Below are 17,514 nucleotides of genomic sequence, written 5' to 3' on the forward strand. Positions count from 1 at the left end.
TTTGGCTCCTAGGGCATCTTCAATGGCCTTCATGAAATATACGTCACCAAATGTTCTCTCTACGAACATCCGATCGGACGGACATCATTCAATGCTATCCCTCACAATTTTCTCCATTTGCCCGGCCTCATCTCTTTGTCAAATTCAATGATACATTTAAATAATTAAAAACGAATGCAACTAACAGTGAAAACATCATATCTTCAAAAAAAATTGTACAACCATCGAACCACTAGCAAAAGCGAATGACTCAATTTCCGGCCTCTTTTCCACCTCCCTTTTGTGCATAGTGTGCGTAGATGCCACCACACGATTCATGAACAAACTACACCACATCAGGATCCAAGTTGCCGGCTTTCACGTACAAGAAATTTTGGTCCTCGCATGTTTGTTTGACCGCAAGCTTCCTCTCCTCAAGCTCCATCTTCTTCTTTAGTATTTCCATGATTGCATAATTCTCTCCGCCTTTTTTCCTCTTCTTAAGCTCGTTGCATTTGAGATATGCCTCCTCCTTCGCCATGATGTCCTTGAACTTGTCCATCATCTTGGACGCCACCTCTTCTAGCTTCTTCGTGGTCTTCCTTGTCCAACTAATCAACTTCATCCCCTCCAACGTCAGCGGTTTGATGGAATTAGCAGTGTGGCTCCACTTGCTTTGCCCATTCAACTTGCACTTGCCCTCTTTATTGTGGTACGACGTGAACACCCGACCGAACTAGCAAAGGAATACATTGACATGATCAACAGGTTGCATAACAGAGCAAAATAATCATTTGACCAACAAATAGAGCAATACTAAGCAAAACTTATGAGCTCTTGGAGTGCCATGTCACTTGGCCGTCGGTTCATTTGTGAATACACACCATAATACTTGTTGACACCTTGAATGGTGTGTCGTCGATGGCTTTCAGAGAAGACAGTAACTTATCTGACCATGGTTTTATCGGGGGACAAATTTAGGTGGCATAGAGCTTTGATCAAAGAGAGATCAGATCGAGTTCTGATAAATGATGGATGGAATCTGATGTTCTCTAGCGCTATTCTGGAACACTTTATAACAAATCGGATCATAGACCAATACTTATGTGCTTGCATGAGGAAGTGGCCCAGGAATCGTTGGGCAAGTCGGTTCTCCAGTTTGAGACACACTGGCTAAGGGAGCAGATATTCCGAGACGTGGTCGAAGAAACTTGGCAGTCCTCACGGCCGGATGTTCAGAACACTGGGCTGGCTGGCAGACTAGCATGTGTTCATGAACAACTCCATCGGTGGGACAAGAAGGTTCTGAAAAATCATAAAAGAAAATTAAGAAAGTGCATAGAGAACTAGAGCAAGTGTTAGAGATGTGCTATCTCAGGAAAATGTTACTAGGCAGAGAGAACTTGCGGATGGGCTGGAACAATTGCTGTAGATAGAGGAGATTCATTGGGCCCAAAGAAGCCGGATAAATTGACAAGAATACGACATATTTCCAAAAGTTTGCCTCAGCTCGTAGGCTAAAAAACCGTATAAACAAGTTACAAGATGATCAAGTCGTATGGTGGGAGGGTACTACATGTCTAAATCCCCTCGTATATGATTATTTTGCAGGAAGGGATGTGACGGCAACCGTGTGCGAAAAAAATGATTGTTTTGCAGGTATTTTCTCTACAGAGATAGATGAACCGGACCCAAGTTTGATTGAAAAGGTGATGACGGTACAAATGAACAAAGCTTAGTGAAACCATATACTCCAGGAGAGGTAAAGAAGAAACCTTTCTCCATATGGAAGCTCCGGGTATGGACGGGTTACATGCTATCTTCTTTAAGAAATGTTGACTTGATCTTGGGTGATGTTCTAATTTCTGAAGTTCTGAATGCTATCAATAACAAAGCTATTCCAGAAGGATGGAATAACATGGTCATCGTCCTTTTCCAAAGGTGGAGAACCCGGAAGAATTACCCAATACATGCGAATAAGTCTTTGCAATGTGTTGTATAAGGTGATCTAAAATGGTAGCTTCCCGTCTTAAACTTTGCCTTGATAAAATTATTGCACCGGTTGAAGGTGCTTTTGTTCCAAGCCGACTTATTACGGATAGTATCTTATTAGCCTATGAATGCATTCATACAATAAAAATAAAAGGAAAGGCAAAGAGGGGTATTGTGTTGTAAAGCTTGATGTGCATAAAGCTGACCGTGGAATGGAAATTCTTGGAGAGGATGATGGAAAAATTGGGTTTCCAAACTGGGTTTGTGGAGCTTTCAATGACTGGTGTTACTTCTGTAAAATACAAAGTGAAGTATAATGATCGAGAAACAGAAGGATTTAACCCTAAGGGGGCTCCGACAAGGGGACCCCTTATCACCATATTTATTTCTTGTGTGTGCAAAGGGTTTATCTAGTGCTTTGGCTCGTAAAGAGGAGGTTTGTGGCATTGAAGGTGTTCGGGTGTGCAGAAATGCACCATTAGTCTCTCATGTATTATTCTCTGTTGATTCCTTAGTCCTTATGAAAGCAGATATGAATAATGCAACCTTGTTGAGACAGGTATTGGATGAATATTGTGCAAGCTCTGGACAATTGGTGAGTGAAGGGAAGTTTAGTACTCCCTCTGTTCACTTTTATAAGACCTTGAAGACATTTCAGACAATGTGCAAAATAGCCTATTTTGAGTTGTCTGAAACGACTTAGAAAAGTGAACGAAGGTAGTATATTTTTCTGTTCCAATGTATCAGAGTTAAGGTCTCGAGTTCAAGTCCTGGCTTTCGCAATTTATCTAAAACTTGATGTTGCCCCCTTTGTGTCTACATATAGGTCTCTTGAGCCATACCTCTGAGTCTATCCACGTGTTGGCTTTCCGCGTCACACGTGAGAGGGGGTATTGAAATGTATATGTGGTATGCCTAGCCCTTTCCATCAATTCAGACTTTTGGTTGCGTTGGCTAGTGCATGAAGCTTAACAGTTACATGTATAGCTTAGTTCAATTTGTGATGCCGTGATGCCATATGATAAGACAATTTAGGCTTTCTGTTGATTTTCTTGAGAAAGTGGAGCTAGAGACTTGGATAAATTGGAGTATCACTTCATAGGTAGAATCACCACCCACGAAAAGAGGTGATCAGAGACAATTTGATGCAGACAACCTAAAGGGCCTAAGCCGACCAGGGTGGGGAATCGGTGCAGACAACTATGCATGCCTTAGATGTATCCCAAGCTTGGTTAAGGAATCGATGTAGGCAGCAAAGATGTCCTAGTTGTACCCAATGAGTATGAATACTATTTGTGGTACAGCATACATTCTAGAGATTTGAGAGCATCTCTAGCAGATCCTGTATAAGCTCGCCGGCCCTTATAATTCCGGCTGATTTACAGGAAAAGGTAAAATTTTGGCCCGAGCAGATCCGGTAAATAAAGCGACCATTTCTAGCGCACAGAGGCCATTTTCGAGTAGATCCATGTCGAGCGGAGTTCGCGGGCGTGGTGGCCGTGGCGGCTCACCGCCGCACAAGCGGGCCCGCCACAACAATGAGGCCGGCAGCTCCATCCCCCCCCCCCCTCCCCCCCCGGGTCGAGGAATGGCGCTCTAAGGGTGTGTTTGGTACCGATCACCAGGTGGAACGGCACGGGTCCGTTCTGTTCCTGGAACTCGTTCTCGCGTTTGGTAGAGAAATAGAATAGGAACCCACCCGTTCCCAGGAACGGCATATTCGTCCAATATGCGGAATGCGCTCATACCGCCGAATCGAAGGAATTACCTCGTCCCCGTCTTCGCCCTCACCTTCCCGACCCACTCGCCTCCAACTCCGACCTCCATCTGCGGCGCCTCGCCTCTCCCTCGTCGCTCTCTCCCTCTCGGCGTCGTCTCTTCCTCTCGGCGCCGCCTCTCCATCGCCATTCTCTTCCTCTCGGCACTGCATCTCGTCTCTCCCACATCCGCGGTAGGATATCAGCGGGGCGGCGGGCAAACGGCTGCTAGCGCGGACTACCGACGGAGGCAACCGGCAGAGTTGGAGTTCCTGATGTTTCTCCTCAAGTTGTGATCCTCCCCACCTCTCCAGTGTATGTTCTTGCTTGCGGAGGTGAATCCAGGGTGTCCGCGGCAAGCTGACATGCGGCGGCGGCGGCTGTCGTGGGCTCCAGCGCGTCTACGAGTGGGATGTGCGTGCATGCAGAAGCCGATGTGTTGTGTGTGTGTGTGCTTCCTTTCTGAATTTTAACACTGGTTTTTTCTCTGAACTTTCTCTGTATCTTCTACACTGCAGGTAGCGTAGAGACAAACCTCCACATGTTCGTGAATCGGCTGCAATACGCGGCTAACGTCGCCGTGCGTGCCTATGGCCTTCTATCAAGATCTAATTTAGTTTAGTTTCTATCAAGATCTAGTTCAGTTTAGTTTTCTACCAATTTCTAGTTCAGTTTAGAAGAAAAAAAATCCGACAATTTGATGTATCTCTGTTCCGACAATTTGATGTATCTCTAGTTCAGTTTCGTTTTCTATCAAAATCTAATTCAGTATGAGTCAATATAATGAGTTGTGACGAATAATTTCATTCCATTCTATCTCTCAAACCAAACACCAAAATGTAACCATTCCATTCCTTAAAATTGCTCTTACAAAACACAAGGACGGAACGGACCCATTCTAGTAGAATGGAACCATTACATTCCGTTCCACTTCGTTCCTGAACCAAACACACCCTAAGCAGGCAAGGGGGCACAACGCCCTCTCCCGCAGCAGCGGCCGGAGGGCGTGGAGGAAGTTCGACGAGATCAGGGACATCCTTTGGCCGATCACCAAGCGTTTCCGTGAGGCGGAGCTGGAGCTCCTCGAGGCGAAGGAGGCGGTCGTGGCTGGAAGAAGGTGCCGCCGCGCGGCTCGAGGCTGCCAAAGAGGAGTACCAGCTGGTGTACTCTCTCCAACTCCGCGGCCAAGTACTATCTCAATGTCAAGCCCTAGAGTAGTTTAGATTAGGTTTATCTACTCCCTCCGTCCCAAAATAAGTGTCTTGACTTTGTACTAACTTTAATACAAAGTTGTACTAAGGTTGACACTTATTTTGGGAGGAAGGGAGTATGTTTTTAAGTTCGTGTGTTTGAATGTGTGATGAACTCCGGTGAACTATGGTGGTGCGAAGTCTAAGTTTAAATTATACAGGATCTGCTCTGTCGTGTCTTCTGTGGTACTGCAAAGTCATTTTACAGGATCCCTTAAACGAAATTTGCGGTACCGCGTTTTACAGGATTTGCTAGAGATGCTCTGATCCATTTATAAATAAGTAAACTGAGACCCTTACGTGTAAGTCGGTTATGAAAAGTACAGCTTCAGTTCAGAAATAATATTAATTGCACTTTTATTCAAAAATCTTCTCTAAAAAAGTGCAAGTTGCACTTTGCACTAAACAGAAATTGTACTTTTCAGAAATCGACTTAGATATAAGAAAACCTCATGCGACTAAGAACCAGCAAAACCACTGGAAATTATCAGACAACCCATGGCCAACAATTTGTAGACCAACCTTGTACAAATTCCAGAGTCAAATAAATATGCACATAAGTCAGGTACGGCCTTTTGGCATGGACATGGTCCAACAAAGCCTTGCGTAGTTATTAGGCTGTCAACTGTCAAAATATTAGTTGCGGACTGGTATTTTTCTAATATAAATTGACCCTTCGCAAGCTAATGAAAATTCGAAAGCTGCTTGAACTTGGCTCTTTAACGTACAGAGTTGAAAAGGTTGCTCAGCTCTGGCTCTCTACTTTCATGATCCGAGCTAAAAGCAGGTGAGCCTGAGTCGCTCGCTAGTTCTTTTAACACATGCATAGTTCAATCTACTCGTCATGCAAGGGTCTAAGAGTCTTTGCATTGTAGGTTTCTCACAATGCCTGGATGCGAAGGTTTTGGATGCACAAAAAGGCAGGAAAGAGAATTTAATAGAAAATGTGTACCAAGCTACCAATGGGCGCGAGAGAAGAATGGCAAACAAGAGTTCATGGACTCCTGCTAAATACATTGGTGGTAAGCTAAGATCACCCATCGGAAGGAAACAAAGAAGATTTCAGTATATTCTTTCCATAAATTCCGTGTATCAAATCTCCCGATACTGCTAGTAAACCAGAAAATGAATGTATGCCATCTTTTATAAGGCTTGTGTATATTGCAGGAATTGCACTCATGTGGAAATGTTATGTTGGAGGACAGACTAAAGGTCATGTACCCTCTCTTGATAGTTGATACGAACATCAACGTTTATCTGCCCATGATATGTTTGCTTCTGACTTAATCTAAAGAATGCGATAAGAGTCACAAATCAATGCTGCTTGTCACTTCTTACAGACAGAATAGTAGTACACACAACTACATGAGACTAGCCATCAAACTAGTTTCAGAAAGGAATTTATTGCTCGCGACAGCTAGAATGAATCAGCACACATATATGTGAAAGCCCGACACTAAAACTATGGAGAAAACACCAAAATAAGTATGTTTATCTTGAACAACAGAGAACCTACCTTCTTGGCGTCTGGCAGTATGTTCGCTCACACAGTCAGGTCAATAAAGACAACACTGCTTTGCTAGATATCCAGCACCTGCAAAACCTGTAAAGAAGAAATAAAACAAAATAAATATTTTATTTATTATTTGTGTTTGCGCCATCCATATTCAACCCATAACATTTACCAAAAAACAACAGTACAGATTCCACACAGCATACCACAAACTCTTTTTAACAATGAGAAATTTCAAGCACAACTCAAAACTTGCCTATGACACAATACAACTAAAAGCCACCGCTAGCTTTGTTTCTTGTTGCAAGTATTTGGGCAATTAATGCAGTCTCCCTTCATGCATAATCTGGTGACTAAGAGTCTCATAGCTTCGTGATGTCTTTGGCATCTAAGAGTATCATTGATTAGTAGTGTAAAGCATGAGCAGACCTTACCTTACTTCTAGAGAAACACTTGCAGCATCCTAGTACTACAGATCCTAGTAACTATATACCACATTACAACAAGACAATGGATAATGATCGGCATACCTTTGCAGTTTGACCCTTCGCAATTACAAATAGAACATGCAGTTAACAAAAGAGCTAAAACACAAGCTCAAAACAAAAATACTTAAATTGCTAATCAGATATGCACAGGCAACAGAGAAAACTCCATGGACATGTTCAGAACACATACCAATAATCAAGTGTCCCTGAAACATCAGACTGATCATAACACCACCACAGGAGTATCAAGTATGAACTGCCAAGCACGAGGGTTGCACCATACTTCTGTACCCAAGCCTCAAGATGCGCAAAACATTGTATCCTTATGCCATTGTAGAACTCAAATGGCAATCACAATCTTATTTCTCGTCGCAGGCGTCTATATTTCTCTTGCATTCTCAACAGATCTCTAGAAATTTGCTGATTCCCTGTCAACATCAACCCATTCAGAACGCGGTTGAGCATGAACCTTCTTGGCAAGTAGCCTCTCTCCACCATCTCCATCACCATCCTCGCCGCCGTTGCCATGTCCTCAGCCCTCTTGCGCACAAACATTGAACTTATTATGATATTGTATGTATCTTGGTTAGGCAGGCAGTCCTCTCCTTTACTCATCCTCTCAAACAAACACAAGGCCTTCTCGATCTCCCCTTCCTCAAATGAATATCTTATTAGAACATTGTATGTCTGAACGACTGGCTCACAGCCTTCATCTTTCATTCTCTCCATGAGCTTCATAGCCCGGTCAATTTTCCCAGCATGGCAGAGACCTCGAATCAAGACGGTATAGGTGACCACATTTGGCACGTAATCCTGTCGAACCATATCATCAAACACTGTGACTGCATCCTCCACATTTCCCTTCTTACATATCACCTGGATAAGCGCATTGCAAGTTGCCACAGACGGCGTGCAACCTTCTTTAGACATTTCATCGAACAGTTTGCGAGCTTTGTCTAGCTGCCCAGCAACACCCAGCCCATGAATGATGGTAGTGTACGATACGATGTCCGGCTTACATCTCTCGTCCTTGGCCCCCCTCTTCTTCATTTGGAGGAAGAAGTTCCACGCGTGCTGCATCTGCCCAGCACGGAAGAAGCCTTTGAGGATGATATTATAGGTTGTCTTCGTGGGCGTGATGCCGGACTCGGCCATCTGCCGCAGCAAGTCAAGCGCGCGGGATGTGTCCTTGACGCGGCACCATCCGTCGGCGAGGGTGTTGTACGTGACAACGTCCGGGGGGAAGCGCCGCTCGAGAGCGCGGACGAGGGAGGCGGCCTTGCTGGCATGGCGCGACTTCCCGAGCGCGTCGAGGAGGGAGTTGAAGAGGGGGAGGTCCTGCACGACGCGGTGGGAGCGGTGGAGCGAGAGGAAGAGGCGGACGGCGATGTCGGGCCGGCGCTGCGACGCGGCGAAGCGCTCGAAGAGGATGGGGAAAGTGCGCGGGGTGAAGGGCAGGCGGAGGCGCGGGAAGAGCGCGAGGATGGAGTTGGTGAGCTGGCGTGGGTGGCGGAGGCGCGCGGAGAGGTCGAGCGCGAGGTCGATGGTGCAGGGGGAGACGGCGTGCGCGCGGGTGGGGAGGTGGAGGAGCGAGTGGAAGAAGAGGAGCGCGCGCGGCGCGTGGTGCCAGAGGAGCTTGAGGACGCGGTTGGCCACGGGCGTCGGGAGGGCCGGGGCGACGGCGAGGAGGGACGCCGAGAGGGAGCGGGCCGATGCGGTGGTGAGGTTGGACGACGGGTGGTTAAGCACGAGGGCGGCGATCTGGCGCGGGGATGGGGGTGGTGCGGTTGAAGGCGTGGGGGAGGATGGCGAGAGCGAGGTCGGCGGCGGCGGCGGCGGCGGCATTGGCGGAACTTCGGGCGCGGGGGTGTGAGCCGGAGAGAGAGGATCAGTTACACAAAGACGAAGGAGTATTCAGATTTCAGTCACTCTCCATACGAGTTCGTGTTATACTTTTCTCGTAGCACGGGAGTTTTTCCCATTTTTACAGCGAGAGAACCTCAGCTTTATTTATTTATTTATTTATTTATTTATATGCGAGGAAAAGGAGAATTCACTCATCAAGCAACATCCAAGTCTGCATTACATAGTTTCCGGACCACGTCCGGACCTGATCGAAGCCACACCGCAGTGCGCTTCTTAATTCGACCAAAGTTTGCTAAAAAGTAACTAACAACATTTTGTTCTCTTTTAACATGCTTGATTAAGAATTCACCACGATCCTGAAGAAGAGCAATAATCTCTCTAACCATCATCATATGCTCTGAGGTCATCTACTCCTTCCTTGATCACGTCAAGGCGATCTGTTTGAATTACAATTGACAACACAGACCACTGGAAAGCAAGGAAGATGCCCTCCAAACAAGCAGCTAGTTCTGATTCCAGCGGGGATGCACAATGTCGTAGATCACGGCAGGAAGAGAAAATAATAGCACCATGTCCATCACGGAGGATCATGCCAGCCCCAGCACTCTCGTCCTTAATAGAAGACGAACCAGCCAGCCGGCAGCGCCGCCCAACCATTGATTGCTCAACAACATTAGCGAGAGTTTCCCGTATGCAATCCAGGACAAAAGAATAGAAAGCATGTATATATACAAACTCTAGCTAACAAATGAGCAACAATATTCAAATGACAATGGATGGAACATATATGTATGAATGCAGGTAAATGTGAACCCGCTTCGGAAAACACATTTCTAAATATAAAAAAAACACTGAAAAAAGTTGCATGCGTGCATCTCTGTGTTCTATGTGTGCTCAAGAAGTTTCGCCGAAAAATAAATTTCTTTTGGCATGTGCAAAAAAGATTTTAAAAAATGTGTCATGAAATGCTATTTAGAAGCATTGATGTTTGTCTTTTTTGCAGAGGCAAAATAAAAAGACATTTATTCACAAAAACTCTTGCCCCACACATATTCTACAAAGATGTATGTGTAAAATTTTGTTTAGTGATTTATGACATTCTAAAACACGTTTAAAATGCATTTTTTAAGACGGGTTTATTTGTACCTAAGTTCAGTTACTGCCTCCTCAACAATGGATGTGTTTGAAGATCACCGAATTAAAGGCACTAGCTGCAATTTTAATAGCAGAAACTACTGCACCAATGGTGGAACCATCAGTCGTTGAAGAATGAATCGTGTGCACCAAAGATACGCACTTTGTGCACAGCAGTTTCGTTTAAATAAAACTGATCAGATGACCGAGTTGGTCTAAGGCGCCAGATTAAGGCTCTGGTCCGAAAGGGCGTGGGTTCAAATCCCAATCTGGTCAATTATTATGTTTCTATTTTGCTCTCGAATAGTTCAACTACTCATAGAAAAGCACCTAGTACGCATTTTGAAGCAAAAAGATCAGATGGCCGAGTTGGTCTAAGGCGCCAGATTAAGGCTCTGGTCCGAAAGGGCGTGGGTTCAAATCCCACTCTGGTCAAAACATATTTTTCTTATCTCTCGGATATGCATTCACTTGTTTTTTTTAACCCCTTGAACATGAAAATTCACCGATGCAGTATTTTTTATTCCCTTGAATATGAAAATTCACCGATGCAGTATTTTACAAAGTATCAGGAACTTGATTCGTAATATTTTTCTTTTCTCTCGGATATGCATTCACCTTGTTTTTTTTAATCCCTTGAACATGAAAATTCACCGATGCAGTATTTTTTATTCCCTTGAATATGAAAATTCACCGATGCAGTATTTTACAAAGTATCAGGAACTTGATTCATAATATTTTTCTTTTCTCTCGGATATGCATTCACTTGTTTTTTTTTAATCCCTTGAACATGAAAATTCACTGATGCGGTATTTTTTATTCCCTTGAATATGAAAATTCACCGATGCAGTATTTTACAAAGTATCAGGAACTTGATTCGTAAATCTACTCTGGTCAATATCTTTTCCTTTTCTGCCGGATATACATTCACTTATTCTTTTTATTCATTTGAATATGAATCCACCGATGCAATTATTTACAAATGTTGGGAACATGATTCATAAACCATCCACTTAAGACATTGTTACCAATGGTGTTGGATAATTGGGATAGCACTATGAGGGTTCAAATCCCACTCCGGTGAAAACATATTTTTCTTTTCTCTCGGATATGCATTCACTTGTTTTTTTTAATCCCTTGAACATGAAAATTCACCGATGCAGTATTTTTTATTCCCTTGAATATGAAAATTCACCGATGCAGTATTTTACAAAGTATCAGGAACTTGATTTGTAAATCTACTCTGGTCAATATCTTTTCCTTTTCTGCCGGATATACATTCACTTATTCTTTTTATTCATTTGAATATGAATCCACCGATGCAATTATTTACAAATGTTGGGAACATGATTCATAAACCATCCACTTAAGACATTGTTACCAATTGTGTTGGATAATTGGGATAGCACTATGAGGGTTCAAATCCCACTCCGGTGAAAACATATTTTTCTTTTCTCTCGGATATGCATTCACTTGTTTTTTTTAATCCCTTGAACATGAAAATTCACCGATGCAGTATTTTTTATTCCCTTGAATATGAAAATTCACCGATGCAGTATTTTACAAAGTATCAGGAACTTGATTCGTAATATTTTTCTTTTCTCTCGGATATGCATTCACCTTGTTTTTTTTAATCCCTTGAACATGAAAATTCACCGATGCAGTATTTTTTATTCCCTTGAATATGAAAATTCACCGATGCAGTATTTTACAAAGTATCAGGAACTTGATTCCTAATATTTTTCTTTTCTCTCGGATATGCATTCACTTGTTTTTTTTAATCCCTTGAACATGAAAATTCACTGATGCGGTATTTTTTATTCCCTTGAATATGAAAATTCACCGATGCAGTATTTTACAAAGTATCAGGAACTTGATTCGTAAATCTACTCTGGTCAATATCTTTTCCTTTTCTGCCGGATATACATTCACTTATTCTTTTTATTCATTTGAATATGAATCCACCGATGCAATTATTTACAAATGTTGGGAACATGATTCATAAACCATCCACTTAAGACATTGTTACCAATGGTGTTGGATAATTGGGATAGCACTATGAGGGTTCAAATCCCACTCCGGTGAAAACATATTTTTCTTTTCTCTCGGATATGCATTCACTTTCTATTTTATTCCCTTGAATAAGAATTCACCGATGCAATATTTTGCAAAAAATCAGTAACATGATTCATAAACCTACTCTCGTCAATATCTTTTCCTTTTATGTCGGGTATACATTCGCTTCTTCCTTTTATTCATTTGAATATGTATTCATCAAGACAATTATTTACAAATCCTGGGAACGTGATTCATAAACCATCCACTTGAGAAATTGTTATCAATGGTGTTGGATAATTGGGATAGCACTATGAGGCCTTCGCTCCGTCATCCGCCCCGGCGAAATCTTCGAGCATACCACCGTCAGGAAGGTGTTGTGGGCCAAGAGGGAGCACGTCGTCTGGTCCATTACGATAAGAAGCAGACGGACATGGTGTAGGAGAGGAAGTGCAACAGATGGCGCAAATTTGACATGGATATGGCATCCTTGACCGATACAGGTCGTGATATATTGTGTCTTCCCGACCTCGACAACGACGGGCAGGAATGGGACGAAGGCGAGGTCGTCGACTGTCACACCGCCTTGCCTAGACAACGAGGTGACTCATCGCATATGCATGTGCCCCATGCACTGCAGTCAACATTGTCATGGTGGGGAACAACTAGTGCTTCTCCTAAACCATAAAAAGTCATCAGTTTAGTAAAACAAAGTCGCTAATCGACTTTTCTACCCTATGTAGCCACTTTGTAAGGCAATGTTATCTCTGGTTGGTTTTCAAACCTTGAAATTGTGTGTGTGGATTTTTAAATTGATGTGACAAAAAAACTGAAAATAAAAGATATGGAGACCACATATGACGACTCTGTGTTTGCGGGTCGCCTCGGCAGTCTTGGTATCCATATGAAACATAATCCATACGGCGAATGGTGATCGAAGTTATGGCGACTATGTTAGAGTTGCTCTAAGATCTTGTGGCATGCTAAGATTAGACGTGGTAACCTTAAGGATACAAACCAAATATGGCCTGGATACTAAGGGTGTGTTTGGTTGGGTTGTGGATTCTGAAAAAAGTTGTTGTCAGTCGTGAGCTGTGAAAAAGTTGATGTGAGCGGAGAACTGTGTAAAAGTTGAAAGTTGTTTGGATGAGACAACTATGAAAATGTAGATTTGACTGTGAATTGTCTGTAATGCCCTGGGGCCTAAACGAATATGTTTATATGCTAATTGACCACAAAGCAATTATTTTACATTGGTTGGAAGTTGAACGACCATTTTGCAAAGAAAAATTACAACAACATAGACAATTCATAGCTAGCATATAGGCAATTCAATGACTATTTTTAATGTTGCATACGTATAAATAGAGTGCGCTCCTGTACTATTATTACAAACGACATGAACCATACAAGCATAGAATCACAGATGGTTCGCATGACGATGACCTCCATCAATATAGCTAACCTATGATACACTCAGAAGACAAGCATAAAACTATCTTACTACGAATATTGTTCACCGTACTACGGATATTGTTCATGGTATCTTCGTTCATGATGATTTCAAAAAGTTTCTGGAATTCTTTGCTCTAAATTTTCTAAAAGAAAATCCAATTCGGGTGCAATGGGACCTGAGACCCATTGGCCTTGATTAGCATCTAGAAGTATCTTTTTTTTAAGTCGAAGTTGGATTAAAAAAAAGGCTCAGTCAAACAGAGCCTAAAACTCCAATCCACCATCACTTTACATCTGTGGAGGAGAACAGATTCTTCAAGAGGCGCTCGCGACAAGAGCAAAGGCTGACGGCACTAGCCCCACGTGAAGGACAGGGTTGCGGAATCTAACGTGTTCTGAATCCAAGTATCTCGTCCTCGCGGCTGGTCATGTCACGACGGACAACCCACGACCTACCGTTCGATGACAAATCATGGTACATGCACGTGCACGCAGAAAGGTGCCTCTGCCCTCTCCGGTCTCACGGAAATGGAGAGCGGAGTATGACGCGCTGTCCTTTCCCAGTGGTTCATCTTTTTCAGGTAGACAACTACAACACCGAATGCACGCAATTAACCCAAAAAACTGTCCTGGGACAACGGACTAAAAGCATGTTAATTAATCAACTTTTAGCTGGTAATCCTACCCAATAGTCAGTACTCAGCTCTCCCACTGCAAAACGACCATGAGCGTGCACTGGTTAATCCGTCGGTCGCTTGGTACCACCACCGTCCGTGGTCCTTCACCTGCGCGGTGTCCGTCTCTACTCTGCCGATATCCACGCCGGCCGGCATCGATCAAGTGCAGTCAGTGTGGCTCAACGGCAATGAAGAACCCTACTAGTAGGTCTGCCACCTTCCTTGAGGAGCTCTCCCGAAAGGTGACGGCCGCCACCCTTCCTGTGGTGGTCGGGGTCGATTTTAACCTTCTTCACTGCGCGGAGGACAAGAGCAATGCGCATGTCAACTTTGTGCGGATGCAAATATTTAATGACTGCATTGCTGATCTTGGCCTTCGCGAGATAGATAGAATTGGTGTCAGGTTTACTTGGACTAATCGCCAGGCGGCCCCGACCCAGTCTGTCTTGGACCGGGTCCTAGTTTCCCCGGAGTGGGACCTCCGCTGTCCCCTAGCTTCCCTCAGGGCCATCACCCGGATTGGCTTCGACCATGTCCCTCTCCTCTTGTCCTCCGCCGACGAGCGCCCTCCGATTCCCCCTCGCTTCCGGTTCGAGACATTCTGGCTGCCCCAAACTAGCTTCGTGGAGGCCGTCGGCGCTCGCTGGGTGGAGGCCTGAGCTCACCCCCACCTTCGTCCTCCCTCAGCTATTGACTCTTGGCAGTTTTGTGCCAAGCGGGGCTTCGTACTACCACCGTCCGTGGTCCTTCACCTGCGCAGTGTACTCCTACACATGCATCGATCAAGTGCAGTCAGTGTGGATGAACGGCATGAAAAATTATACTAGAAAATATCCAAGTGAATTGATGCCCACTTGAATCCGACTTTTCATATAAGAATATCATATTAGGGCTCTTTGGTTCATTTTCATATAAGAATACAGTGAATTTGAATTCTTAAGATTTTTCCCGTGTGAATTGACTGATAGGTTTTTCCAACTAAAAGAACTGGTAAAACGGGGAACGTGCATTTTTTGCCTTGTTTCTAAAAGCTTCCATTTTGTTTGATTCTCGACAAATTTTCAATTGAACATCAAACATTATTGTCTAGAACTATATTCGGTTGAATCAGATACTCCCAGGAAAATGATACTATGGATTTGCACTCATCAGTAGTGAAAATTCTAGGTTACGGACTAAAATTGTGTGATTGCATATTATGGTGACATGCAAGTATGGGATACACCAGCGATGACAAAGAGGCCGATGCTGCCTATTAGAGAGGAACAATTAACCCATAGTGGGTCGTCTATTAGGTTGATCTCCTCCTTGTGGGCCCAACGGCCCACCGAGCCCTTAGATCCGCGCCCTGATCGGGGGCGCCCAACCCCTGTATGGTTGGTGGGCCCCTGTGACCCGCGCATATATAAACAGAGGCAGGGGCCGGGGCACGACTGACGAAATTCACCGCTGCCACAAACCCTATCGAAATCCCCTACCGATTTAGGGTTAGCGCGGTGCTCATGGGAAGCACACCACCGCCGCCATCTCTCTGCCATCACCGGCCACTACTTCACCATGGTCGGCACCGGCTCGAGCTCTTCAACACAAGGAGAAGGTAGGACTACCTGATCGATCTGACCTACCCGATCCACAAGGTCTATCAATGGTATCAGCTAGATTGGGTTTAGTCTTTTCAGTAGAAAGAAATCACAGCAAAGGTAAATTCCTCCCCAAAGAACCCTAAAAAGACAGGGCAAAGTTTTCACCGGAGAAGGGCCTCGGGCCTCGCCGGCAAAGTGCGCCGCCGCAAGGCCGCGCCTGTTCCTCTCGATCCCGTCGCGCATCGGCAAGCCGAGGTGACAGGGACGAAGAACCTATCCCGAAAGGGGCAAAGAGCACCGTGGCCAAACCGCTCGACGGTGGCGTGCTCACCGCAAGGTGGACGCACAGCCGGCGAGGGGGAAGGCCACGGCGCCGCCGCCGTCTGCTCTGTCGCCCTCGGGCGCAAAGGGGGGCAGAGGAGGGCTTGACCGATCGTCTCTTTCTCTCTCTGTTGCTGGAGTCAGAGGGAGAAATGGAGGGAGGAAAGGAAGGAAAGGCGCGCCGACCTAGCACGGCGCGGTGGCCGTCGCCGGCGACCTGGACACGGGGTTGCCGCTACGGAGCATGAAAGAGACCAGGGGCGCGTGATAGCGGCTTGAAGCTATGTCGGTATTTCCCAAAGAGGAAGGGATGATGCAACACAGCGACGGTAGGTATTTCCCTCAGTGATGAAACCAAGGTTATCGAACCAGTAGGAGAACCAAGCAACAACACGTAAACGACACCTGCGCACAAATAACAAATACCCGCAACCCGACGTATTAAAGGGGTTGTCAATCCCTTTCGGGTAACGGTGCCAGAAATTGGCAAGCGGGCGTGGATAAATTGTAGTAGATTGATAGATCGAACGCTAAATAAAATAAATAAGAATAAATTGCAGCAAGATATTTTTGTATTTTTGGGTTTAATAGATTTCACAATAAAAGCAAAGGAAGATAGATCGCAAAGGCAAATAATATAAGAAAGAGACCCGGGGGCCGTAGGTTTCACTAGTGACTTCTCTCGAAAAAATAGCAAACGGTGGGTAAACGAATTACTGTTGGGCAATTGATAGAACTTCAAATAATCATGACGATATCTAGGCAATAATCATTACATAGGCATCCAAGATTAGTAGACCGACTCCTGCTTGCATCTACTACTATTACTCCACACAACGACTGCTATCCAACATGCATCTAGTGTATTAAGTTCATGGAGAAACGGAGTAATGCAATAAGAACGATGACATGATGTAGACAAGATCTATTTATGTAGAAATAGACCTCATCGTTTTATCCTTAGTAGCAACGATACATACGTCTCGGTTCCCCTTCTGTCACTGGGATCAAGCACCGTAAGATCGAACCCACTACAAAGCACCTCTTCCCATTGCAAGATAAATAGATTAAGTTGGCCAAACAAAACCCAAATATCGGAGAATAAATACAAGGTTATAAGCAATCATGCATATAAGAGATCAAAAAAAACTCAAATAACTAGATCTGATCATAAACTCAAAGTTCATCGGATCCCAACAAACACACCGAGAGTTACATCATATGGATCTCCAAGAGACCATTGTATTGAGAATCAAACGAGAAAGAGGAAGCCATCTAGCTACTAACTACGGACCCGAAGGTCTACAAAGAGCTACTCATGCATCATCGAAGAGGCACCAATGGAAGTGGTGAACCCCTCCGTGATGGTGTCTAGATTGGATCTGGTGGTTCTGGACTCTGCGCGGCTGGAATTGATTTTCTTCGACTCCCCTAGGGTTTCTAG

General features: G+C 44.4%; 1 protein-coding gene and 1 non-coding gene across 3 annotated transcripts; one reads left to right on the forward strand and one right to left on the reverse strand.

The window, feature by feature from the left end:
• Positions 1-200: 200 nt before the first annotated feature.
• LOC123128002 (pentatricopeptide repeat-containing protein At1g74900, mitochondrial) lies at positions 201-8,898 on the reverse strand. 2 transcript variants are annotated; one of them, XM_044547891.1, is made up of 4 exons: positions 7,170-8,898; positions 6,495-6,581; positions 864-1,284; positions 201-715 (listed from the first exon to the last, which is right to left on the reverse strand). In XM_044547891.1, the coding sequence occupies exon 1, from the start codon at positions 8,822-8,824 to the stop codon at positions 7,331-7,333; it is 1,494 nt and encodes a 497-aa protein (XP_044403826.1). In that variant the 5' UTR covers positions 8,825-8,898; the 3' UTR covers positions 201-715; positions 864-1,284; positions 6,495-6,581; positions 7,170-7,330. The 2 variants fall into 2 exon arrangements, with proteins under 2 accessions (XP_044403826.1, XP_044403825.1); XM_044547890.1 differs by lacking the exon at positions 864-1,284.
• A 1,435-nt stretch (positions 8,899-10,333) lies between these two features.
• Positions 10,334-10,414, forward strand: TRNAL-AAG (transfer RNA leucine (anticodon AAG)). The gene has a single exon. It is a non-coding gene; the product is annotated as a tRNA-Leu (tRNA).
• The last annotated feature ends 7,100 nt before the right edge of the window (positions 10,415-17,514 follow it).

This window comes from Triticum aestivum, chromosome 6A, assembly GCF_018294505.1.
Source record: "Triticum aestivum cultivar Chinese Spring chromosome 6A, IWGSC CS RefSeq v2.1, whole genome shotgun sequence".
Taxonomy (NCBI): Eukaryota; Viridiplantae; Streptophyta; class Magnoliopsida; order Poales; family Poaceae; genus Triticum; species Triticum aestivum.